The sequence below is a fragment of the Brassica rapa genome, chromosome A04 (genome assembly GCF_000309985.2).
Source record: "Brassica rapa cultivar Chiifu-401-42 chromosome A04, CAAS_Brap_v3.01, whole genome shotgun sequence".
Lineage (NCBI taxonomy): Eukaryota > Viridiplantae > Streptophyta > Magnoliopsida > Brassicales > Brassicaceae > Brassica > Brassica rapa.
Genome location: NC_024798.2, coordinates 18,707,315 through 18,733,497, shown reverse-complemented (window position 1 = coordinate 18,733,497; position 26,183 = coordinate 18,707,315). Strand labels below are relative to the sequence as shown.

Here is a 26,183-nt window from a genome sequence, read left to right as displayed (position 1 = left end):
GAAAGAGTGTTGTGGTGGGGACGTAAATTGACTCAATTACGTTCATACATTACACACCTACTCCCATCACAATGAAACGCTTTACTCCAAAAACAAAAACAAAAACAAAAACAAAAACCACTCTTCAAACCAAAAATCTCAAAGTCTCACCAACCGCGAAATGCCAACTATCGTCAGCCACCAGCCACGACCACTTTTACCACTGTGATGCTGACGAGAACATAGATAAAAAATCACCAACGCGTTTAAAAACAACTCCTTTTGCGACTAAAACCAATCCACGAATTATAATCTCCACCACTAGAATCCCTCACACTCCATCCAACGGTCATAATTAATTCTCAACCAACTCCTTCTTTCTCACTAATGTCAATTTTGTCTTTTAAAATTATATCATTATAGAAAATGAAAAAAAATAAAAATAAAATTAAAAACTAGCTCTCTTGTGCTTACCTACCATCAAACTCTACCACCTTATTTAAACCACCCTTCATTCATCTCTTCTCCCTCAGGAACAACTCAAATTCCTTAAAACAACAAAAATAATATAAAAGATCTCTCTAGCTATAATCATCTCCTTTTAATTTTTAATTCATAATCCCGATATTGTAATGGAGGTTAACGGATTATCACACGGAGGAGAAGTCGACGCTATGTTATGCGGCGGAGAGATCAAGAAGAATGCCACGGTGGTTGGGGCTGATCCTCTCAACTGGGGAGCTGCAGCGGAGCAAATGAAAGGGAGCCATTTGGATGAGGTGAAGAGAATGGTGAAGGAGTTTAGGAGGCCAGTGGTGAATCTCGGAGGCGAGACTCTCACGATCGGACAAGTGGCAGCAATCTCGACCCTTGGAAACGGTGTGAAGGTGGAGTTGTCGGAGACGGCGAGAGCCGGTGTGAAAGCGAGTAGTGATTGGGTGATGGAGAGTATGGGCAAAGGAACCGATAGTTATGGTGTTACTACTGGTTTTGGTGCTACTTCTCACCGGAGAACCAAGAACGGTGTCGCTCTTCAGAAAGAGCTTATAAGGTAATTATATAATTATATTTATATTTACTCATATTTCTAAAATTACAAAGATATTAATACGTGGCAGCTTATATTTGGGCGTGGTATTACATCTATATTAAAAATATATATTAAATATATTAAAATAAACGGGAGACAAATTTCTATAAAGTTTAATAATGAATTTTAAAACAACGGGAGACAATTTCTATAAAGCCTTAAGGTTATGACATTGCATGGGAAATAAGCTGGGTTGGGTCGGGTTAGGTTCTGTCTATATATGCATTTTATTTTCAATATTTAAATACATTGTTTGGGTAATTATTTGTTTTTTTTGGAACTTTTGTTTGGGTAATTTTTTTTTATTAAAATTTTAAAGAACTTAATTAATAACTAACTAACACAAAATTCGTTTGCAGATTTCTGAACGCCGGAATATTCGGCAGCACGAAGGAAACATCCCACACATTACCACACTCCGCCACAAGAGCCGCCATGCTCGTACGTATCAACACTCTCCTCCAAGGATACTCCGGCATACGTTTCGAGATCCTCGAGGCCATAACAAGTTTCCTCAACAACAACATCACTCCTTCCCTCCCTCTCCGCGGCACCATCACCGCCTCCGGAGACCTCGTCCCCCTCTCCTACATCGCCGGACTCTTAACCGGACGTCCCAACTCCAAAGCCACCGGTCCCAACGGCGAAGCCCTAAACGCAGAGGAAGCCTTCAAAATGGCTGGAGTCACCTCAGGCTTCTTTGACCTCCAGCCTAAGGAAGGCCTCGCCCTAGTCAACGGCACGGCCGTTGGCTCCGGCATGGCGTCGATGGTTCTCTTCGAAGCCAACGTCCTCTCGGTCCTGGCCGAGGTTTTATCAGCCGTCTTCGCCGAGGTGATGAGCGGGAAGCCGGAGTTCACCGATCATTTGACTCACCGGCTGAAGCACCACCCCGGGCAGATAGAAGCCGCGGCTATAATGGAACACATTCTCGACGGGAGCTCGTACATGAAGCTAGCTCAGAAGCTTCACGAGATGGATCCGTTACAAAAACCCAAACAAGACCGTTACGCTCTACGTACCTCTCCCCAATGGCTAGGTCCTCAGATAGAAGTGATCCGTTACGCGACCAAGTCCATCGAGCGTGAGATAAACTCCGTCAACGACAACCCTTTGATCGATGTCTCGAGAAACAAAGCCATTCACGGTGGTAACTTCCAGGGAACACCCATCGGTGTGTCTATGGACAACACACGTTTAGCTATCGCGGCCATAGGGAAGCTCATGTTCGCTCAGTTCTCCGAGCTGGTCAACGATTATTACAACAACGGTCTTCCTTCGAACCTAACCGCTTCGAGGAACCCTAGTTTGGACTACGGTTTCAAAGGAGCGGAGATCGCGATGGCTTCGTACTGTTCAGAGCTTCAGTACTTGGCCAACCCCGTGACTAGCCATGTTCAATCAGCTGAGCAACACAACCAAGACGTGAACTCTTTAGGACTAATCTCATCTCGCAAGACATCAGAAGCTGTAGACATACTCAAACTCATGTCGACAACGTTCCTTGTCGGAATCTGCCAAGCCATCGATCTAAGACACTTGGAGGAGAATCTAAAACAAACGGTCAAGAACACAGTCTCTCAAGTCGCCAAGAAAGTTCTCACCACTGGAGTCAACGGTGAGCTTCACCCATCACGCTTCTGCGAGAAAGACTTACTCAAAGTCGTCGACCGTGAGCAAGTCTACACGTACGCGGACGACCCATGCAGCGCCACGTACCCGTTGATCCAGAAGCTGAGGCAAGTCATCGTTGACCATGCTTTGGTCAACGGTGAGAGCGAGAAGAATGCAATGACTTCGATCTTCCATAAGATTGGAGCCTTCGAGGAGGAGCTCAAGGCGGTGCTACCTAAAGAAGTGGAGGCAGCTAGAGCGGCGTATGATAACGGAACAGCTGCGATACCGAACAGGATCAAGGAGTGTAGGTCGTATCCTTTGTATAGGTTTGTGAGGGAGGAGCTTGGAACAGAGCTTTTGACCGGAGAGAAAGCGACGTCGCCCGGAGAAGAGTTTGATAAGGTTTTCACGGCGATCTGTGAAGGGAAGATTATTGATCCGTTGATGGAGTGTCTCGATGAGTGGAACGGAGCTCCCATTCCTATATGTTAAGAGTGATTAAAGGTTCTGTTTTTTTTTTACTATTAAGTTTTTTTTTTAAATGTCTGAATAATTTTACCAAATGATTGCCTGTGAAGTGGTTTCTGTCTTTGTCTAGTTTATAAATTGTCTGTAAAACTCATTGTAAGTTCTCAAATGAACATTTTTTTCTTGTTACAAGTGTGAAATGATACATTTTGTCAAATTTGGGTATATGGAAGTCTCCATAACAAAGTGGACAACTATTAAGAAGATACAGATCATTAATTAGATACTGTTTATCAACTTCACTTCTAATGGAATCATCTTAACCAGTCTCAATCTAATGGAATCATTTAAAGATAATAAAACTCTTATAAAGTCACACATTATTTGTTATAAACTTCCCAATGAAACATCGATACTAGAACTATTTTTATAATTGAAAATAAGTATCAACCGAAACTAAAAAAACTTTAATTTGTTAAAGTGTAATGATCAATATTCCGTTTTAAAGGTTACACACAGAATTTGCATTTCATTTTTATAAGACTGGAAAATATTCCACTAATAAGACTCCACTCTCAGAAGACTGTGGCTAACATGGAAGAATCAGTCCAGTAAGTGAGCTATTCCATCTGACTACTACAAACTAACTGATACGAAACGGAAGCAAACTCATAAAATTAAAAGAAATCCATACCATATTAGGTCTGATCATTTGACATTGCATCAGAATAAGGTAAAACATAGCTGAAACTTTTGTGTTTGAATGTTAGGTCTAACGGTATAGCAGTCTATCGCAACTCTTTACAACCAAATTAAAGATAGTGCTGATCCATCAGAGTTGACTTTCTAGTTAGTTGAATAGAGCCTGTCTCCACTTCACTTTTAATTTCTGGTACAAGTTTATGTCTTATTATTTGGAAGGCAATCAATTACATTTTTTTTTTTTTGACAATTTCAAGAAGTCAAGAAAACGAAAATCGAAAGACGTCGACGATTTCTCTCTAGGGTCTCTCCCCCAAAACCTTAACCTAGCCGCCGCGTCTTCTGCTCAACCGTCTCGGTGGCCGGATGCTTCTGCTCCGGTCGCCACCCCTGCCAGTGCTCCCATGTCCAAGCCTTCTCCCTGTTACTCTCCTCATCATGTCTCTCCTCTTTGCTTGGTGGCTCTGGATTTCTCTTTAGATCTATCGGGAACCATGGGCGTTCATGGTTTCTCCGGAGTTCCGGCGAGGCGAGGTCGATCGAGGGTACCTCAGGGGCTTTGAATCAGCCTTGGATGAGTCAATTGTGCTCAGATCTGGGTCAGATCTGAGGTCCGTGAACCACCAGTTTCATGTGACGCACCGTCGCTGCTCCTGGCTCTAGGTTTGCTCCAATCGATTTATTCCACCGCTGGCCCAAGGTATGTGTAGAGCTTCTCCTCTTAGTCTCTGAGTGAAAAGTGGTGTGTAGGCTCGCCACAGAGGACCTATGTTCTTAGTTCGAGATTCAGCTGCCATGGCGTTCTTCTGTGAGCTCTTGTGCTCTCCCTTCTCGTTTGTTGATGCTGATAATGAGGGTTTTGAGGACAACCCTGTGAAGGTGTCTTTGTTTGAAGGTGAAGCTCTGCTCACAATTGATGCTGCCTGTTGTTGAGGAGTCTTTCGTCAGTCTCCTTCTGCGTTCTCACGTCCCTTCTTTTGCCCCCGGCGAAAGCTTTGTGTTTCCTCTCGATGTTTCCACCACATCTTCTAGGTCCGTGGCCGGTTGAGAGGGTGATATTACCGCCTGCGTTGACCTGATTTCTGCTCTTACTCTTCACTGGTTGGAATGTCGAGATTACACTTTGTCTTTTCGCTGCGTTAGCTTCGGGTCTGTTTGTTCGGCGTCCTCCTCCTCTGGTGTTCCGGGGCCGTTTCCAGGCGCCTCCGTTGAAGCCGTTTGGAGCCACCTTCGGGTGTGTGTTCGTCCGAACAGCTGGTAGCTATTCTCTTGGTCGTATTAGGTGATCAGGAAGCATTTTGTAAGGGATCAATTCTGCTGTCTCTTGTTTTAGTTTTAAATTAGCTTCATTGCTCACCATTAGTGGTTTGCTATGGACCTAAATCATAGTTTCTTAGGGGTTTTTACTTTTTTTGCAGCTCCTAAGAACTGAATGGCTTTAATTAGCAGATTCTGGTTCAAAATTTGTAACCAAACCATCATTCTAGTAATGACATTTACATTTTTAGCAAAAAAAAAAAAAAAAAAATCAATTACATTTTGATGATTAGTCCTCCAAGCTTTACCAACAAAAAAAATATGCATGGAGATGAAATATTAGGAGTGATTCGACATCAAACTTGTCAGTTGCTAAGGCCCAATTAAAAGCCCATATGGCCCATCAGAGTTGATTAGAACATCGATACATTCAGACAAAAGTAGAATTAATCTGTCCGAAGACAAGGACTTTGAGAGTTTCAGGCCCTTTGTGAGGTTAAAGCTGATGCCTTTCGCTGTTATGCCACCGTGGAGTATTCGAGGGAGATTGTGAAGGAAGGTTTGGTATGTGGTGTCTCTTCTGTTGCATCAGGCTGTGCAGCTTAATAAGTGTCTAGAGGCGATTCTTTGTTCAGATGGGTTCTGATTCGAGTTGTGGGGGGAGAAGGTTTGCTACTGTGATCCAGTCTGCTTTGGAAGTTTACTTCATGGCGGCTTGGTTAGTGTTTTACTTAGCAGCTAGGTGTAAAGATGCGCAGGTAAAAGGTAGAAGGTAGAAGGTTTGGGAGAAGAGAAATGTAGAATTTGATCAATGGGTTGAGATGACAATGACTAGGTTCCTTTGGTTTTAGAGTCACAGTACAGTTGATTGATATGAATGCCATCCATTTGATGTATGTAAGCACATAGGATTACGTGTGAAGGAAGTACGATACAACTACTCATTTGAACAAGAATGTCCGTTGTGTATATCTTGCTTCTGTCAAAACCATGAAGGTGGTCATTTTGGGAATGGTTAATAGATCCTAACCCTTGGCTTTAAGTGTACCTATCATCTAGTAGCCATTTTGATCTTCTTTTTGTCAATACTAACATGTTAATGCATTCTTTGGATTGATGCAATGTGGAACATTGGTTGCTATGATTTGGATTTCATGGCCAACCCTTACGAATTCGTAGACTAAACTCTTGGTCATAATATCTTATTTTCGACTGATTCTTTCAAGAACTACACAGGTTTTGTAGGTCGTTTTGCCTTTTGGTCTTGAGATGCGTGAAAAGCAAACTATTATGTTCTCTCTTTTTCTGCCCTCACCACAGATAACATACATTTGTTAAAGAGCTGTATGGTTTCAGTTACTTGGTTTGTATGTTTCTCTAGTAATTTTCATGGATTAATGCCTTCTATTCTTGCGTTAATGGCTTCATGTATATTTATGGAGCTGGAGAAGTAATGATACATAATTTTAATCGTGTTTACAGCTTGCCTAGCTGATAACATATCAATTCAAAAAGTTTTACATTATTAGTGTACTGCAATAGCTTAGCATTAACCACCACTCTTTGGAAACATGGCCCCCTCTGGATAAATAAAAGAATGCCTTGAGTTCCTTGAAGAACCTTCCTAGATACACATACAACTGTTCTGATACTGTGGAGAACCAGCACAACGGACAACGTCGAGGAAGGTGCTCACATCGCATGGAATCCATAGTCTGGCGTCTGCACTGAAACCATAAGCATCCTGTGCTTGATCCAGCAGTGCCTTGAAGAGTGGGTGTGCAAGTAAGCTGATCTTAATCACAAACCTCATGGACTCCTCACCTACGTAGACAACCAAGTGTCCCTTAGGGACATCTTTTGGTATCACCTCAGCTTCCCTCTTGAACGCCAAGCAAATTCTTTCGCAAAACTTACAAGGTGTTGTGACTGTCATCTTCTTTAGTTTCTTTTCGCAGGACTTGATGAACTTAGTCTTCATTTTAGTAGGAGGAGATGATTGATCAACAAGATATAGATTTGATGAATGTAATGTTGTGATGAGAAAATGTGTATTGGGATGAGAGTACAAGGTGGAGAACGGGTTTATATATACATATATACATGCCGAAGTAGAAGTATATCAAAGCTCCTCATTAAATGTTTGAACATGACAGTCGACTTTTAAATGGTACAGTACTTTATTCAATCATGCGGTTCTGTTATTTTTGATCATAAATGGTTCATCTTCAAATTTTAAAAGTATTACAAAAATGGTGTCAGAGTTCTTGAAGTTCATGGGAGACCCCACAAGACAATAAGTGCAGAAATATAGAGGAGATATGAATTGGATAGGGTTCAGGAATGGGTCTAAATCTTCTTGGAGAAAGGGTGATCCTGGTCAATGATTCATGCATTGGATATTCTATAATATAGTTTCAGTATGATGTGCAGAAATGCTTGTATCCAGAATCAGATCGCTTGACTTTTCCTAGAGCTGTGTTGGATCTAAGCAGCTCAAGGCTCTACTAGCTTAAGTGACTTCTTGACTTGTCAACACATGGACGGCTAATATAGAACCATGCAATGGTGCTGCATAATTCTGATAATACTTAGAGCATTTGATGTACGTGGGACGTTTATGGTTCACAAGATAGAGAGTAGGGATGGTGAAAGGGCTATTGTCTCTTGAGAGGTTACATGGATAGAGAAATGTCAATGTTTGAGGGTCCGTAATAAGAGAGAAATAGAGTAACGGTGGTTAGAGTCCAACCCCATAATAACTCACAAACATGTTTCCTTTCTATTGCGTAAGAGTTTCTAATTGTTACACTATTTCTCTTCCAAAGCGTCTCTCTCGGATCTATCTATCTATGTGTAATGTTCGTGTTGTGTGCGTGTTTTGTGAAGTTAGTTTTGAGTCTGTCAAATTGAGTAACAGTGACTGCCGAACGAAGCAGGATTCTTCTGCCTTTAATTTTTGCGAGCTTGTGCGTACGAAACATATCTATCTGTAATGTATGTGTTGTGTGCGTGTTTAGAATTTAGATTTATAATTTTAGGAAAAGCATACCTATCTGTAATTTTATATCAACAAAACATATTCTTTTTCGACCAAACAGAAGAAGAAAAAACATATCCTTTTAAAAACATTTAAGTTAGACAATTTTCGTAATCCTCCCGTCATTTTATTAGAATGAGATTATATATAAAACATCATAAGAGATCTATAATTTTAATCTTTAAATTTATTAGTTTATATTTAAGGATAACAAATTTGATTAAATGATGGGTTAGTAATACTGAACTCAAAACCATGAAAGCGTCACGTGTAAGATACGTTAACTTTTTTTCTTTTCTAATTTTGAAGAAAAAATTATGCTTTTGTATTTATTTGAATGTCAGAAAATGTTGTTATTATCTATATTTCATTTTATAATTTTCTTACAATAGTTAAAATGTTTTGGTTTGCGAAAATTTGAAAATGACGAAGACAAGAATGTAAATAAACATATGATAATTTACATTTACTAGTTTTATTTTGGCCATTTAAATAAAAATGGACAAGAAGTTACATTCATATGAACTGGATGCATAACCGGGGCCAAGAAAAACATTTTTTTAAAATTATACAAGGGTATTCTAACCACAAAAAAGTGGTCCAGACTAGTTACGTATTACCATGATGCCTAAATGTTAAGATTTTAGTGGCCGAGACTCGAACCCTGGTAGTTCCACCGCGTTGGACTTTTGTCATCAAGTTAATCACCGTATTAACATTTTAACAACTATAATTCTTAAAAACACTATAAAATGAAACTCAGATAATTATAACATTACACTTTCTTTTTGAGAAATAATAACATTACACTTGTTAAAATGTTTGAGGTTCTATTATAACCGGACCACACGGAATGTAAATTATGATATTGAATGGCTTCTTTGTCAATGTATCTACATGTTTATGGTTGAATCCGAAACTATTCTTTTATTGAAAATGATCACAAGTCTCAGAATCTCTTCATGCATGGTAGTTTTGAGCACACGTGCAATGCCGGTGGTCTTTGGTTTGAACATGCAAACAGCAGACACTGTTATTGTATTCGATAGCGACGGGACTACACACAAATGGACCAGCATGCCCCATCGAATTGGGATGAACAAGGAAGTGAGAGTGTTTTAAATTAAAACTTTTAATATTATGACCAGTGTAACAGTGTTAAAAGCGCGTTTGATTTGTGAATGGTATGTACATAGGTTCATGTAAAGCCGTGTTTACTAATTTAGTTGTATTTATCTACCATCTCCATCACCTAAGGTTGTGCTTTTGCGCTTTTCATCGTCAATTTAAGAACAATTAGTTAATAAAATTATTTAATTTGATAAAATTTAACTTTTCATTATCAAAGGGATCCTTCAAAATAAATTTCACTTTAAATTTTTATGAAGAGAATTCACAACTTCAAGACATCTTCACTTTTTTTGGATAAAACTAAAAAAAAGAAGAAGTAAAAGTTGAACAAGAATTGAAGGTTCCAGTAGTTCATTATGTAAATGTTTTGTATTTAGGTTTCTAAAAACTACTGTACATAAATAGTACTTTACGTTAAGGATGCTTATTCAATTAATGATGTACAGTATTCTTCTGCCAAATAATGAAATTCTTTTTGTAGCTTAACATTCTAGCTTAACATTTTACCAAAAAATAATGATAATTCTTTTTGTAGGGCGGGGACAACAAATACAAAAACAAAAATAAAAATTCCCAACTAAATCGAACATAATTAAATTCTACCACATATCCAGATTTAAAATATAATTTTAAAATTGGAGCACAAATATTTTTCATTCTGGTGGGCCTATATTATACCCAATAAGAGGCCCAACATGATTTTGAGAAGAGAAGAAAAATCTGGCCTAGGTGGGTCTGGAACCACACTTCCATGGCAGCGCGAGAGCTGATTGCCTTATCTGCTCGTCATTGAGTAGCCTCATGTTATGATTCGTCGTTCCTTAGCTATTCACAAAAGCACAGGACCTTGTGATTTTCTTGAACTCATTAAGATTAAGAAATCACGTGACAAAACCATCTAGCGACTTTCTAGCGACGTAAGATCTCATTAATCTTGATACTTATTATGACCTGTCGTTGCGTAGCATCAAGGAAAGACAGAGAGGGTGAGAGAGGGAAGGTTCCATTGATCATGTGCGTCTTTGAACCCGGACCCCTTCAAGTATATTTATATAGATGGGTGAAATTAATCAACTCCAATGCATATCGAAAACAAACGATAATGGTGTCTACACTCTATAGTCTTTACTTTTCTTGCTCTTATTCTCATCCTTTGTCTCTTCAGTCTAGGCGTTTAAGTGTTCCTCTTTCCATGAAAAGTCCATGTGTTCCTCTTTACTTCAAAAATACCCACAGATTTATCAAAAGCGCAATATCTGATCAGTACCATGAAAAAGATGAGAGGAACGAGATAAGGTAGTGTGCTTCTCTGTTACTTATAGTTTTTACGTGAAATTTCTTAATCCTTTTGGTAAGTGAATTGTTTCTCTCAGGCAAACATCAATTACCTAATTTAAGAACCTACAAACTAACAGTAGTTTGATCTGTTCTTCAAAAGAAAAAAAACAGTAATGCCACCAATTTAACAACACTATTAGCCTATATATGGTCATTTTATTTATTCGACGTATTTAGATTTTTCAACATATTTGCGTTTTCATATTGCCTGCTAACTCTATAATCAATATGGACACATTTTACACAACTGTATAATCTATATGGATATCTAGGTCTCATTGACCGACACGTGATAACTATATTAGACCATCCTTAAGAAAAATCTACGAATTGTGATGGGTCTAATTTAACGTGCAATCATGACCCCACAACGGCATAGGTATACACACTCATGTATATATATAATATTTTGTTTGGTTAATTGTATGCCAAGAGAAAAAGGCATTGCTCAAGTGATTAATTCTAACTTTCTACTAGATGATACATGAAAGTTTCAAGCTTATTTGTTCTTACTGATTTGTAGTGGTACACTTGGAGAGAAAGAGAACCAAGGGACAATGCCAAAACATGTGGCAATCATATTGGATGGAAATAGACGTTGGGCGAAGCAAAACGGACTCACGATAGCGGAAGGTCAAGAAGCTGGATGCAGAAGAGCCTTGGATATGACTGAGGAATTTTTCATTGCGGGGATAAACACTGTTTCACTCTTTGCTTTCTCTACTGAAAATTGGAGAAGACCCCAGGTGTGATTCCAAAAAATATGAAAGACTGATCATTTCTAGAAAATTTCAAGATACATTTTATATCCGTTTCGATTCAGTGATTTTTTTTTTCTTTCATCAGGATGAAGTTGACTACTGGATGGTCATTTTTTGCCAAGATGATGATACCTCAAGCCCACAGGTATCCCAACATGTTATCGTTGATCGTTTTTTTATTTTTATTTTTGAATTTATCCATATCGAAAGATCACTTTTGTACAATGGATGTAAACGTTTATTTTTGATCCTTTTATGAAGCGTTATACAATGTTAATATTTCCTTTCTTCTTAATTTAGACAAAAAATCAAGGTTACGGTTATCGGAAAGCGGGAAAACATCCCCGCGTCGCTTCGAGATGCGATACTAGAGGTAGAAGAAGCTACAAAGAGCTACAAAGGGAAGCAACTCATCATGGCGCTAGACTATAGCGGAAGGTTAGATATCTTACAAGCGTGTAAAAGTCTTGCTGAAAAGGCGAAAAACGGCTTGATCCAATTGGAGGACATCAACGAAAAGTTGATGGAAAACGAACTGATGACAAAGTGTAGTGAGTTCCCTATCCCTGATCTGTTGATCAGAACGGGTGGAGAACAAAGGATCAGTAACTTTTTCCTATGGCAATCAGCTTACACTGAGCTCTACTTTCCTACTGTACTGTGGCCTGAGTTCGGCAAGGCTGAGTATCTCGAGGCCTTGACTTGGTATCAGCAGAGGGAGAGGCGATTTGGTCTAAGAGTTTAAACTTTGAGTTTCATATCTCACGAATAAAATTGTTCAATTAATGAACATGTGCGTTTTTACGTTTACTAGCTTAAAATGTTACTTTTAATTTTTGTTGGTTTTCTACAAAACATCATCTAAAAAATTCTGAATTTCGAGTTTGCAATTGTTAATTATTGTTTTAAACAATCACAATTATTTTAGTAACGTATTAAACCTCGAAACTAACTTAGACCTTGATCCACAAAACCTTTGTAAAAGCATCATATAGAAAAACACCATCTCAGAACTCATCGAGTTTGGCTCTACTGTCACAGTAATGGAAACCAAACAAAGCTTTTGTATAATCCAACAGAGAGATTCAGACAGAGAATCTAGGGTTAAAGTGATCACCACTCTTACTTTATGACGTTGACCACTTCCCTCTGGAATTGGAAATAATTAACATTTAAATATTTGGGCTTTTTCATTATAGTGGGCCTATCCTAAACCCAGTAAGGGGCCCAATATGATTTTTAAGAAGAGAAGAAAAAAATCTGGCCTAGGTGGGTCTGAGACCACACTTCCATGGCAGCGCTGAGGATATCGAGAGCTGATTGCCTTATCTGCTCGTCATGAGTAGCCTCCGTCTTCCTTAGCCATTCACAACAAAAAAAAAGCAGTACCTTGTGAGTTTTTCTTGCAATGGAAGCTACGACGAAGAACTTGGTTTCTTCATCTCCTTCGTTTCCGACAAAGACACATCTCAAGAACGGCTTCTCTTCTCCTTCCTCTGGTTCTTTCTCTTACCTGTGCTTTTGCTTCTTCGCATTCTTCTTCTTCTTCTTCTTTGGAACTCTGATATTATTCAGACAAGACATAACTACTGTTCACAATGTTTCTGTGTTTTCCTTCCGACAAGAGTTTCTTTTGTGTTAGTCTGTTCTGATTTGTTTTTTTTTTTTTTTTTTAAATTGTTATATTCTCTTCTTTTTTTTTTTGTTGTTGCAGTGGTGATGCTTCATGAGCAAACAGCAACACCTGTTATAAACTCACGCCATCTCGCCTCTCTGTCTCGACACTTCCCTGCGTCTGTTCTCTCACAGGAGCCACGGGAAGAGTCTAGACCTCCTCCTCTCTCACACTCCTTAAGAGAAGACAGGACATCTCAGCAGGTTCGATATCATAAAGTTATTGTCATCTCTAGTGATAAAAAAAAACTCATCTTTGGTTCCTTTTACTCTTTTAAGTTGACTCTGGAGAGAAGGCAGTTTGATGGGTTAGTCTCATCTCGAGAAGATGAGAAATTCGAACAGCAACTGCTTCAATCTGCTGGTTTATGGAACTTGTAATCTCTCTAGTCCCTTTCCTAAACTAGCATTAGTTTTGAGCCTTTTGAGTTTCCTTACCTTTTTTTATTTTACAGGTTGCTATCTCCTTCTCCAACAGTTGTATCTCCCTTAGAAGATGCGGTTGCACTAGCTCACAAGGCTTTATCAGCTTCTAAACAAGCTGCATTGTTAGCTGAAGACTCTGAAACAGCAGCTCCACCCACTAGGTTTGCTTCTTTACCCTTGTTTTTGTCTATCTCACCAAATCATGTCAAAAACATTTAATGTTTTCTTTTGTTGTAGCTCCTCCATGTCCTTAGAAGAGGGAACAGTCGTTAGATCGAAGAAGCTGCTCGAGAGACGAGCGAGGAACAGAAGAGCTCCGAAACCAAACGGTTTAGACAATGAGAGTAGTTACCTTCCTCAGAAAAGCAATGCCAAGAAGAAGATGAGACAAGGGTTTGATAACGATGACGCGCTCCAGCTCTTCTTGTGGGGACCTGAGACGAAACAGCTTCTCACTGCTAAAGAGGAAGCTGAGCTCATAACACATATACAGGTGTGCTTCTTTGAGCTTCCCCTTGGAGACTTACTTTCCCTGATGCTAACTAACTTCTTGATGATAATCAGAATTTGATTAAGTTGGAGAAGGTGAAGACTAAGCTTGAATCTCAAAATGGATGTGAACCAACAATAGCTGAATGGGCTGAAGCTTTGGGGATAAGTGGACCTGTCTTGAAATCTGAAATCCACCGCGGTAGAAGCAGCAGGGAGAAGCTGATTACTGCAAACTTGCGTCTGGTGGTCCATATTGCTAAGCAGTATCAGAACCGTGGACTCAACTTTCAGGACTTATTGCAGGTTAGCTTTCAAACTAACACATTGGGGTAATTGGTTGGGCTGTAACTATAGAAAATTTACTTTAGAATTTAGTCTGTATAATTTTTTGATTTAGTTTTAAGGGATGTAGCTTTAAAATTTCCTACAGCTAAAAAGATGGGGTTTTAGAAAATAAGATTTTTACAACCATTTTTTTGTATATTTTTGATGTAGCTTTAGTTTTTTGGTTGTAGCTTTAAAAACTAAGATAAAGCATGATTGGTAGTATTTAAGTTTGTAGACGGAAATTAAAGCTAAAGTCACTTCTTACAACCCAACTAATCACCCCCATTGTGTTGAACTCTAACTATGTCTTATCTAGTAGGCATGTGGGTTCGGATAGTTCGGTTCAACATAAATCTTACTGAATTTATCTGAAATAAAGTTTGGTTCGGTATTCGATTAGTTCGGTTTTTGAAAATCCTACGTAAGTTTTTGATTTCGGTTATATTTTGGTCGAATTTGTTAAAATTTTGGATAAGTTCGGTTTGAAATTTGGTTAGTTCATTTTGCAATTTGGTTCGGGTTTTGGGTATGGTTTAGTTATAATTTTTCTTTTTTAAAGAAAACCGAAGTAACCGGTTGCGAAACTGAACCAAAAAACCTACCGAACCGAACTTACCAAAATTTTGTTTCGGTTTAGTTCAAAATCATAGCCCTAGTCTGATCAGTATGCAACAGAGGGATCTAACTTGAAGTCTATTTTCTTATGGTGGTTCTTAGGAAGGAAGCATGGGGCTAATGAAGAGTGTAGAGAAGTTCAAACCCCAGTCCGGTTTCAGATTCGCTACCTACGCATACTGGTGGATTCGTCAATCCATAAGAAAGTCTATATTTCAAAACTCTAGGACAATACGTTTGCCGGTAACGTTTATCTAAACTCGCTAATGATATCTCAACATTATCTACTAGAAAGAAACTTACTCATGTTAATACATACAGGAGAACGTGTACATGCTACTGGGCAAAGTATCCGAAGCAAGAAAGACGTGCGTGCAAGAAGGTAACTACCTTCCAAGCAAAGAGGAGCTCGCAGGCCACGTTGGTGTTTCAACAGAGAAGCTTGATAAGCTTCTGTACAACACAAGAACACCTCTTTCAATGCAACAGCCCATTTGGTCTGATCAAGACATCACCTTTCAGGTAACACCTTTACATGAAGTAACACTAGACAGTGGGATTGTACCGGTTTAAATTCTAGTTCGGTTCATGTTCGGTTTGGTTTGTTGGGTCTAAGAAAATTTTAACTAAAGTCAACCGAACCAAACCGAACTCTTTAGATTGATAAAATCTTTAACCGAATGGTTGTGACATATATTTTGGTTTGGTTTGGGTTTGGCTGGTTCGGTTTGTTTTTTTTTCCCACCCCTATCAAAACATGGTAATAACCTTTAATATTTCCATTTACAGGAAGTGACACCAGACAGTGGGATTGAGACACCGGACATGAGCGTAGGGAAGCAGATGATGAGGAACCATGTAAGGAATCTACTCAATGTACTGAGCCCCAAGGAGAGGAAGATCATCAAGCTGAGGTTTGGGATTGATGGTGGGAAACAGAGATCGTTGTCTGAGATAGGAGAGATTTATGGACTGTCCAAGGAGAGGGTAAGGCAGCTAGAGAGCAGGGCGTTGTATAGGCTTAAGCAGAACATGAACAGTCATGGACTCAATGCTTATGCTGATTTGCTTGTCTAGCTCATATGGTGATACTGGCTTTCTTCTATTGTGTATACAAAAATATACTTTTGTTATAAAAGGGTTTTGTTGATATTATGAGGAATAGTGTTTTCAATTTTGTTTCTGGTGTCTTCTTATAAGAATTTCAACTGTCCCATAAGATCAGATCGATGGTTACATTCTGATAATGTTTATTAATGTTATGTAAACCAAACAGAACGAGAGTATATTTTCTTGTAGACCGTTATAAAACATCGTTAAAGGTGTATCGTATTTTAGGATATTTCTCAATACATTATACATGTTCCTGTATTATATGACTAACACTATCTATTTATTGATTGGCAGTTTGATTCATAGTTTATTTTTATATATATATTCAACCATTTGAGATAAGTATGCCAATATATGTTTATATTCTGTAGCAAGTTCTTTGAGTGATTTTATATTTACAAAAAAAACTTTGGAGTGAAGAACATTTGAGTTGTTTTGTAGCACGTTTACACATGTTCATCCTATAGTAGTATATATACACACTTGGCGCAGGTTCCATACTAGCAACTGTTCAACATAACATCCCCCGCTTTCATTCTAATACAAACAAATAGAGATGAGTGGATTTAAATTTGATACGTAGCTTTTTTCAGATAAGCGTGTAAATTAAAGGTAAATATATAGTACGAAACCAATAAATTGCAAAGAATACGACAGTTCTTACGTACAGGGATGGTAGGGCGCGGCTTACACGGACGACCACTCAGGTTCAGGTGCATGCCAATGCGGTACTGCCTCAATTACTACGTAGCTCATATATTGATCTTACATTAGAGTTCGACCAAAATAGAAAATAAATTTTTAATTTTGATTTCACTGTGCAGCACTCTGTTTTGTTTCTTTCCTAGCGACATAACATAACAGTGTAACTCTTTTTCTTCAACAGTGTCAGTGTTTTGTTTTTCTTCATAGTCCTACATGGTTTACTTTGCATAGTAAATCTATTTCATGAGTATTATTTTTGTGCAACATTCATGAGTATTTAAAGAGATATTTTAATGGTTTATTATGGTCAAAATGTAAAAAAAAAAAAAATTAAAATGTTGCTTTTACAGTTAACGCTCACATCACAATTTACGTTTAAAACTTAAAATTCTCCAATATTTTGGAGTCAGAGAGGCCTTGTTTTAAATATACAAATTCAAATAGTTTTTAATATTATGCAAACACAAACAAAGTAAATATTCACGGCGTATGGTCGGCTTGGACAATTACTAGGATATTTTTTGCGTCTTTTATAATGCTTGTCCCCTCCATTTGAGGACTATATTAACTAAACCCCATCTTTGCCTCTCTTCTACAAATTCAAAGCCTATAAGCAAACTCTTCCATTTCTTGCACTTTTTCTTGGTTTGTACACTGTATCGGACTCACTAAGAGAGGAAACCAATCAATGGAACCAGAGGAGAATAGCACGTGCCAGACTTGCAAAACTTTTGGGCAAAAGTGCAGCCATGTCGTGAAGAAACAAAGAACCAAGTTTTATATCATTCGCCGTTGTATCGCTATGTTAATCTGCTGGCGCGACAACAACAGCGACCGCAACGCCTCTTGATTGCTCTAAACGTATAGTTATTTGTTACCATCTTAATTCCAAGTCGCATAATGCATGGTAAACTGTTTTTTTTTTGTTATCCTGTATTCTCATCTTGATATTTTTACAATAATATATATGCATATCAATGTGCTACATAAAATGCAAAGGTTAAAATTGTGTGTTTGTTTTGTTGATTTCAGTGTGTAGCTTTTGAATATTGGTTGTAAATTTTTGTTTGGTTACTTTGAATTCGTGATTACAAGTGTAACTTCAGTTTACGTCTATTAATCTGAGATGAATTAAATAAATATGGCTAACACATCTAGTTTTAAGCAGTTGTATATGATGATCAGATCTGAGTTACGTTTAAGACACTCTATCTTATAGAGAAAACAATACTTTTTTTTGAAAGCTGAGAAAACAATACTTGCAAGGTATAAACTGGAACTGTTGTACTTGTATGTATTGGTAACGGTTGATCTTGAATCGGGAATTTCCAAAACAAATCTTTAGTCACGTATTGCAAGGATAACCTTTGAATCATGAAAACATACAGTCCTACTCTCCATGTCTTAACATTTGTTACAAAGTAACTCTGCATATGTAGAAATATATGATACCGTAATAGAAAGCGAAGTTTGTTTTGAGTATAATTTTTTCAAAAATATAATGTTATGAGAAGGCAAAATAGAATCCATGAATACACATTAGATCATGAAATAAATCACCAAATGCCCCAATTCATAAATTTAAATTCCAAACAAAAAATCACATTAAAATGATTAGTAAAAATTATCTTCTAGTATTTTACATCCTTACCACCATCACTGCAGTTGTCACCAACAACCATTGTCATAGGCCTTTGTATAGTCGTCGCGGTGATTGTGGCCATCATAACATAATATGGTTGCAGATTACCACAACCACCATGATCGTACAATGCCTAATATTTGATGTGGTTGCAGTGCTTTTTCTATATAATATTTCGGTTAACAATTATAATGTGTTGCAATATTTTAATAAAGTGAGGGTTGTTTTGCATTACTCTCGTAAATCAAGATTCTTTTTAATCACTTGATGGTTGTATACTTGCAGACGAAATTTAGATTGCTAAGAAATGTAGGATTTGAAAGCTCCTTAATATACTTTTTTGTGTGACTATGCAGATATAGCTTAGATTGTTTACAGTCATTTGAAAATCCGAAAAAATGGTCAGTGGAATGTATTTTTATTTGAAATTAGTGCAAACTCTTTCATACAACCAGGATACTCCAGATTAATTAAAAATGTAGTCTTGGAAAATTGAATAATTGGTCAACAAAACCCAAGGAAACCAATGCTATTTTTCTTCTAAAATAACATACCTGCCTGAAGCCCTAAAATACTTGAAATAGATGAAACGTGAAAAATTTCTGGCCTTTTGTATTTTAAAAAACTAATTTCGTTGTTTTAAAGTTGAGGATTTATATTATATAAATGTTTCTATGTTAATTATATCACTGAATGAAAACAAAAATAGACACTGTCTTGTATCCTAAAGATAGATATTTCTCTGCTTCATAATGTAACACATCATCAAATTTGGAGTCGCAGACTGCGTCTCTTCTGCTAGGTGATGTAACACATCTTTTTTTTAACTAGGTGATATTCTTTTACTATATTCTTGTCCTTTTCTTTATGAAAACTTGTACAGAACTTCCTTTACCCAGTAGCTAGATTTTTTTTTTCCAACTGAATTATATTAGAAAACAGGTCCGCAGCCCAAAGCCCAAATAGAATTACAAAGACCAAAAGGCCCAACCACAAAGCCCAACTAAAACAAAACAACCCGGTTAGGCCCAAGCAAACCCTCGAACCCAAACACCCGACGCGCGGTTCGCCCTACCTCGAGAAGCAAACCCGCAAACGTCGCCACCACCGTAAGCACTTACGCCGGAGAACGGACGCTTCTTACCGGCCACTATAGGAACATGCCTCACCGTGACAAACCGGATCCCATGACCTACCAACACTCTTCATCACCGCCGTCTTGTACTCTAGATAAGTCTTTACCGGCGAGATCAATCGCCGGAGCGAGATCATCACCACCACCGTTCGAGCACACACCAGAGTAACAACCACGGCTCACCGAACATCACCAACTTGATACGGTCGCTTCTCTCTACCTCCAACGAGAGAAACACCCACGGAACTCAAACATCACCAAAGCCCAAAAGACCAACACTAAGGCCCTATAAACTAATATTAAAAATTAAGCAGAAGAAGAAAAACCAGAGCCGACGAGGCAAGGAACAGGACGCCTTCACCCCTCGGAGCAAGATCCGACGACGCAGAGCTGTGAGAGCCTCTACCTCCCGGAAGCTTTGCCGGCGACGCAGAGCTGAAAAGAGCCTCCACCCCCCGGAAACTTGAACGGCGACGGCGGAACTAAACGAAGCCTCCGCCTCCCGGAATGAAACCTAATTTCAACCCAAAAAACTAACAAGCTGTCGCGACGAGCCTCGTCCTACCTCACCACGAATCCAGAGAAAGGGAGCTTACCGCCGTTTGAAACCCTCCGTAGACGGTTCTCTCCCGGCGATAAAACCCTAATCCAGATCCGAAAATATATCGGTTAGGACAGCAGATCGACGCACACAGAGGGTAACCTAGCGAGGATCGACAACTAAGGGAACCACCGGCGCCGGCACGCGCGCAAACGCGCCGCCGGACGTCGGTGCTTTCCTCCCACGCGTTTCTCTCTTTTCTCTCTCTCTCTCTAAGTCTCTTTCCTTATGTTTACCCAGTAGCTAGATATGAATTTTCCTTCTATAAATAGTTTTAAATGAAAACAATGTATAGACTCGTAGATGTTCTTTTGCTTAAATTTCTTCTTACTGATTTAGTAAACCGTTATTGTCACTTGTCGATAAAATACTTGTCAGTAATACACTAAATCGGGTTGATACTGACTACCCATTTGGATTATGACATGTGAGAAGTATCAAATTTTACCTTGGATTTTTAATAATCAGAATATCACATGAAGGTTTGAATTTGGATTATGCACAACAATATTACTATAACCCACTAGAGTAATCATCTTGAACTTAAAGCATATATAGATATAATAAAATACATGAAAAAAATCCAAAAGTCATATGAACATGCACTCATAAGAGCAGACCCATAGCTGAGAAACTCAATTACAGTTTCTCAAATGTAATGTATTATTATTAGACTTATATGAAATAATTAAAGTTTAATTGAAAAAAAAATACTCAAAATGAGAAATGTGGCTAAAGGAAGTTCTGGATACGTTTTCATAGTTTCTCACTGAGATACTTGTTTTTTTTTTTTTTTCTTTCTTCTACTTTATATTTTGATTATTGTTTTTTTTTGGTTAGATACTGGGTAAAACCACACTAATGAGCATATTTTAAGGGTTGAAAATATGCAATTTTGTTCATATATCTGCATCTACAACATCCATGCATATACATATTAATGACTTCAATAACAATACGATATACCTTGAATCTGATCTGATAGCATCAACTATGTTTATTTGGCCTAAGACCTCAAGTCCATTAATGATATGGTTTTATAACGTACAATACTCTTATATATATTGTGATTTTTTAATTATCTGATATCACTTGCAATAATATTTTTTGGTCTGTGGATATAGCCTTCAGTGAACCATATTAATTTTCTGTATCGTTTTTATCAAGCGGATCACCACATTTCGAGATTAATTGAGGTTAAGAAGTTATTCTCAATCACTGTTTTTTTACACGCATTCACCTTATATAAAAGTCAGTCTTAAGTGATGTCGACCCAAAAGCAAAGTAAGTGATAACATCACTCTATTAATCGAGGTTAAGATTAAGGAAATCAAATCACACTCAATGACTGTTTTTTATAAGACAACCGAAGTGATGCTGACATGGATAAAAGCAGCTAAGCGATAATATTACTCTCTGCTAATGGACGTTAAGAAAGTACTCTGCAGAACTGTTTTTATCACACGCTTACACATCATTTAGTGCGGCTGCAAGTTCAGAGTATACTGAAATTTTCCAGCCATAGAAAAGGAAAAGATAGTGGAGTAACATAGACTGACGCAGCGTAGGAAGTTCAGTACGACCTATAAAAGCCCGACCCACGTGATCTTAGTCAAGATCAGTCTAAGATTTTTGACTAGTATGTGAAAGAGAGATGTAGACATTCGTTGTTTTGATTGCATTACGATGCCTGTTTGAAAAAAAAAATATTTTCAAATGTACTTATGATTTAGGGGTAATCATGCATGGTCATCTCATATCTCTATGAGATTATTTACTTTTGTAGATATGTTTCTTTTCGTTGCCAGATCTTGTAGACCTTTAGCACTAAAAGGAAGATTTTTGATTTTTCACTTAATATCTAGAATCACTAATGGTCTTATCTTATGAAGCAAGTTCTCCAGGATTCAGAAAGTCAACATAACTCGATTTCTGATTACAAGAATAGATGAAAACTTGACCTAAGAAAATGAACTAGTGTCCTAGTAGCAACTAGCAACTAAAAGATTTTGAACATGAAGTAACACGAGAACTCATTTGCTTATTACTAATACAAAAGTGTGTAAACGGTTTTTGTTTCCTGTTCATTTTTCTCATCGTCTGTAATAACACTAAACCATCAATGTCCAAACGTTTTTGGGTTTCCATTTTCATGTTAGTTTGCTCTTCCATTACTTCTATTTTTTTTTTTTTTTTTTTTTTTTTGAAACACTCCATTACTTCTATTTACAAAGGAAACATAACAAATGAAAACGGCATAACCAACTAATCATGTAAATAACACATAGAAACATGTATCAACACAGAATTGAATGTGTGTTAAAAGAAAAGAGTTGAAAGTTTACATCAGATTTTGTACAGTGAAGCTATTAGTTATGATTAAGTTTCTTGTATTTAAAGGAAAGAGACACTTTCTTTCTCAATTATCAACATTTTGACCCCATGTTTTTTTTACTTTGGCTCCATTTTAGACCATGTTAGACGTATCCTTCTTGCTGTCAAACCCAAAAAGCGAACAGTTTTGAAACGCATCAAGGCTGGTCGCTATCAGACGCCTCAAACCATCGAGGCTCTCTCACTGAGGTTCAAATCTTCAGTATACTTTGAAGATCTAATGTCTAGATCCATTGGTCCTAATGAGTCCGGCTGCAAAGAGTAGAACAACCGTCTTTGAATATATATATATATATATTCTTTTTCATTTTGAAACAATAAGAAGCTGAGTCATATAGATATTTACCCAATAATATACATCTGCAAACCCACAAAGGGTCTTCTTCCCTGGAGAATTGATCGTAGTTGGACCCTCTTCCATTGGATCTCTCTGCTGATCAGGAAGGTTACAAGGCCCCTCATCGCCAGATGTAGCCTAATAAGAGAGAGTTACAAAAGTATTGACTCATAAACAAACTGTAAAATCATCATGTAAGTACTTTGTGATTAACATAGTTTACCTCCTCTAAATGAGAAGGCTCTCCACCTCCTGGAGAAGCAACATAAGCCAACTTGGAGGAGCCTGCAAGACGATTCTTTTGGAAGGAGAAGGCATCATGTGTATCTTCATCATCCCCAAATAGATGAAGAGCCAGAGGGAACTTGTAGCAGAGCACTTGGCGGCTTGTTCTGGTGTCTTAGTATATGAGCAGCAATTGCAGCATCAAAAGAGTCAGAGGCAAACGAGGCATCTCGAAGAAGGCAATGTGAACCCTCAGTGGCGGGTGGATCCACACATTCACTATCTATAACACCTAAGCTATCACCATGTTTGGTAGATGATCTTCCCGGCCCTAGCTTTTTAACATTTTAGCTGTCGCAAAGAACCATTTTCAACAGACGGTTATCCAATCCTCTTTCCCTGCTATGACTTGAGATGTTTTCAAGGGAGGCGGAAGAAAAAGTTTCTCCATGGCAAGCTCGTTTACTTGTGCTGTTTCTACTGTCTTTCAGCAATTGGTGTTCCTTAACGCAAAAGGGTCTGCCAGAAAAAAAAGTTTGAACACATAGGATTTGACTAAAACAAAGTTTTCATTTGCCAACTAACCAAGGCCTCTAAGAATAGCTTGAATCTCCGGGGTTTGAGGTGAAGTTTTGAAGCTTTGCAGCTATGCTTTTCCAGTAACGACCACCTGCAAGAGACATGATAAAGCATGTCTACTTTAGACAGAAGAGCCTAATGATAAATTTAAGATCAAGACACATGATAATGCATTCTCATACTACAAAATATTTTTTAAGGCAAAGAGAACCCTTAAACGACTGTGATCTTGCCTACTTAAGTACTCATAGCTTGATACAGCTTGTTATATGTAGACAACTTCACAGAGAGTAATGTTCATCATTTATTAATGATAATCCATAGAAGAAAAGAAATGTACCATCGTAGCATTGCAGCATTAGTGTCCTTTGGGTTCAAGACTCAGTTCCGGACCCAAAAGCTTGTTCATACGCCTGACTAGACGACAATAGTAATGCCCAACCTGAAAATCACAAAAAGTAATCTTCTGAAAGCAAACACTAGTGCGAAGGAAACAAACCCCCAAAGTTGTATTAACCAACCTGATCCTTGTTTTTGCTTTGGACATGAGAAGTAATCTTAAGAAAATTCTGCAAAATTCAACACAACAAGAATGTCACTCACATATAACCAAAAAAAAAAAGAGAGGCTAAAACCCATTCAACTTCAAATGGTGATACCTTTCCAACTTGACGAAGCGCAGTGAAGAAACATTCCTCTTCTTGATGCGTCCAAGCAGCCCATTGCCTTGTCGGCTTCTTGGCTGCATAAACACAACCACAAAACAGGGCAGTTTCCAAATAAGAAAATCCACTCAGACAAAACAAAGCTTCTAAATAAACATACCAGGGAACCATTTTACAAAATAGCATTGATGGATTGACGTGTAGTCTTTTTTGGTTAAACCTGACTTATCGTTTTGAAACAAAAGCTGAGTTCAACGAATTGAAAAAGTCGGAAGGCATGAGTTACCATGCGATACAGCACATGATTTTGGGCTTTTCATGCTCAAATTGTTTGACAAGTTCAATCACGGGCGGACGGACGCCTACGGTAACGGGTCACGTGCCCTCTACTATTTTTTATTTTCCTTTGAATGTTTTATGTTAATTTGATTAAAATGCTTTTAGTTTAGTGAATAAACAACAAAAGTGCTCCGAATTCAGTTTTGTTTATGTTTTTTTAGTATTGTGCCATCAACTGAGTTCAATATGTTACACCTAGCGTAGAGATTTGACCCAAAAAATATTGCTTGTTAGTTGTTACTAATACACATGTAGAGATATGTTTTTCTTTTTAGTTTTGTATAATGGTTTACTCACAGATATGGAAATCTAAGTATGAAATTTTGTATTTTACATAAAATCTGTAATTGTATGAAATTTGAACTTTTATATAACGGTTTACTCACGGGCAGCGGCTATAAAAAAACTAAACATAAAATTGTGTATTTAGATGACCATGTAATTTCCTGTAAGAATAACAGAATATGCAAGTAAATAAATATGAAAAAAAAAAAAGTAAATAAATATGCGGATCCGAGTCAAATCGGTTCAAACTAAAGTGCATGGGTCTCTCCTTATTGGCCAGTAGGCATGATGACCAAATATTATGAATAAAACTATTTTGTTTAGTAATGCTTTAGACTTTCCAAACGTCAGGATCGGCCTGTCCCCAACAACGATGATTGACGAAAGATGAATCATCTCTCACGCAGATGTATAAGTCAAAACCACGAGATTCCAAATCCAAACCCTTTTCAAATTCGGGACATAAACCCAACTTTTCTGCGGACGCCATTTAACATTAGTTATCAAATGCCTATCAACATATATCATACGTGTTACCATACGTTCATATTGTCTAGTATGTAGTTTTTTTTTCTAAAAACTTAAATAGTTTTATAACCAAGAAAAAGGATACAACATACTTATAAGAGTTTATCCTCTGCTGATATTTATATAACTGACAAGCGTTATACATTTTATCAACAACCATTTGGCGAAACATGATATTTACAGCCTATGGATTGTAGCTATTTCAAATAATTTTACTAAATAACAAAAACAAAAGTGTATTCCCTCATACCATTGTCATAATTTAAAATCATATGAATTAAGAAGTCTAACCATACTTATTTTTATGTACGATTGTTTCATTTGATACATACCTTCCCTTTTTAACAAGTGAGAGTTATAGACTCGTGGTACATCGTCTGCGTGGCAATATCGTAATGCGACCACGATAAAACAGAGAGAAAGATAGATATCCACTAGTTTGCAACCACAAAATAGATATCCACTAAAAATTTGCATTTATTTAATTGCCGAGTTTCTTGTATTTTTCTGCTGCCAGATCCACTTCCATGAAGGAGACATGGATGGGTGGCCTTTGATTGGATTTTGCAATGCAACCGATCACCTAATCCCTTATATATTAATTAAGGAACATTTGAAAAGATGTAACCTCAATTTTGTATTAATTAAAAGAGGCCCCAATGCATAGGTGGCACTCAATTAGATAGTCAATTACATTCAATTGAAAAATAAGTAGGTT

At 37.7% G+C, this 26,183-nt stretch overlaps 5 protein-coding genes and 2 pseudogenes across 5 annotated transcripts; 5 read left to right on the top strand and 2 right to left on the bottom strand.

Annotated features, from left to right (window-relative positions):
- The first annotated feature begins 382 nt into the window (after positions 1 to 382).
- Positions 383 to 3,379, top strand: LOC103865574 (phenylalanine ammonia-lyase 1). The gene is made up of 2 exons (XM_009143377.3): positions 383 to 1,030; positions 1,429 to 3,379. The coding sequence occupies exons 1-2, from the start codon at positions 612 to 614 to the stop codon at positions 3,176 to 3,178; spliced, it is 2,169 nt and encodes a 722-aa protein (XP_009141625.1). The 5' UTR covers positions 383 to 611; the 3' UTR covers positions 3,179 to 3,379.
- Positions 3,197 to 10,454, bottom strand: LOC103865573 (auxin-responsive protein SAUR50). The gene has a single exon (XM_033289989.1). The coding sequence runs from the start codon at positions 7,092 to 7,094 to the stop codon at positions 6,738 to 6,740; it is 357 nt and encodes a 118-aa protein (XP_033145880.1). The 5' UTR covers positions 7,095 to 10,454; the 3' UTR covers positions 3,197 to 6,737.
- On the top strand, positions 10,403 to 12,765 carry LOC103865572 (dehydrodolichyl diphosphate synthase 5; the record flags this gene model as incomplete). The annotated part of the gene is given in 4 exon segments (XM_033289413.1): positions 10,403 to 10,445; positions 10,448 to 10,580; positions 11,146 to 11,368; positions 11,469 to 12,765. Coding segments are annotated over 4 exon segments (573 nt in total), but the record flags the coding sequence as incomplete, so codon positions are not given.
- On the top strand, positions 11,667 to 12,765 carry LOC117133545 (annotated as a pseudogene).
- Positions 12,635 to 16,190, top strand: LOC103865571 (RNA polymerase sigma factor sigF, chloroplastic). Its single transcript, XM_009143374.3, has 9 exons — positions 12,635 to 12,882; positions 13,098 to 13,261; positions 13,337 to 13,434; positions 13,513 to 13,644; positions 13,721 to 13,976; positions 14,048 to 14,278; positions 15,020 to 15,160; positions 15,239 to 15,439; positions 15,707 to 16,190. Exons 1-9 carry the CDS (start codon positions 12,792 to 12,794, stop codon positions 15,992 to 15,994), a joined length of 1,602 nt encoding a protein of 533 aa, XP_009141622.2. The 5' UTR covers positions 12,635 to 12,791; the 3' UTR covers positions 15,995 to 16,190.
- Positions 16,191 to 16,483: 293 nt separating this feature from the next.
- Positions 16,484 to 21,736, top strand: LOC103865570. Its single transcript, XM_033289990.1, has one exon. It carries the CDS (start codon positions 17,424 to 17,426, stop codon positions 17,583 to 17,585), a length of 162 nt encoding a protein of 53 aa, XP_033145881.1. The 5' UTR covers positions 16,484 to 17,423; the 3' UTR covers positions 17,586 to 21,736.
- Positions 21,737 to 22,367: 631 nt separating this feature from the next.
- LOC103865987 lies at positions 22,368 to 26,183 on the bottom strand (annotated as a pseudogene).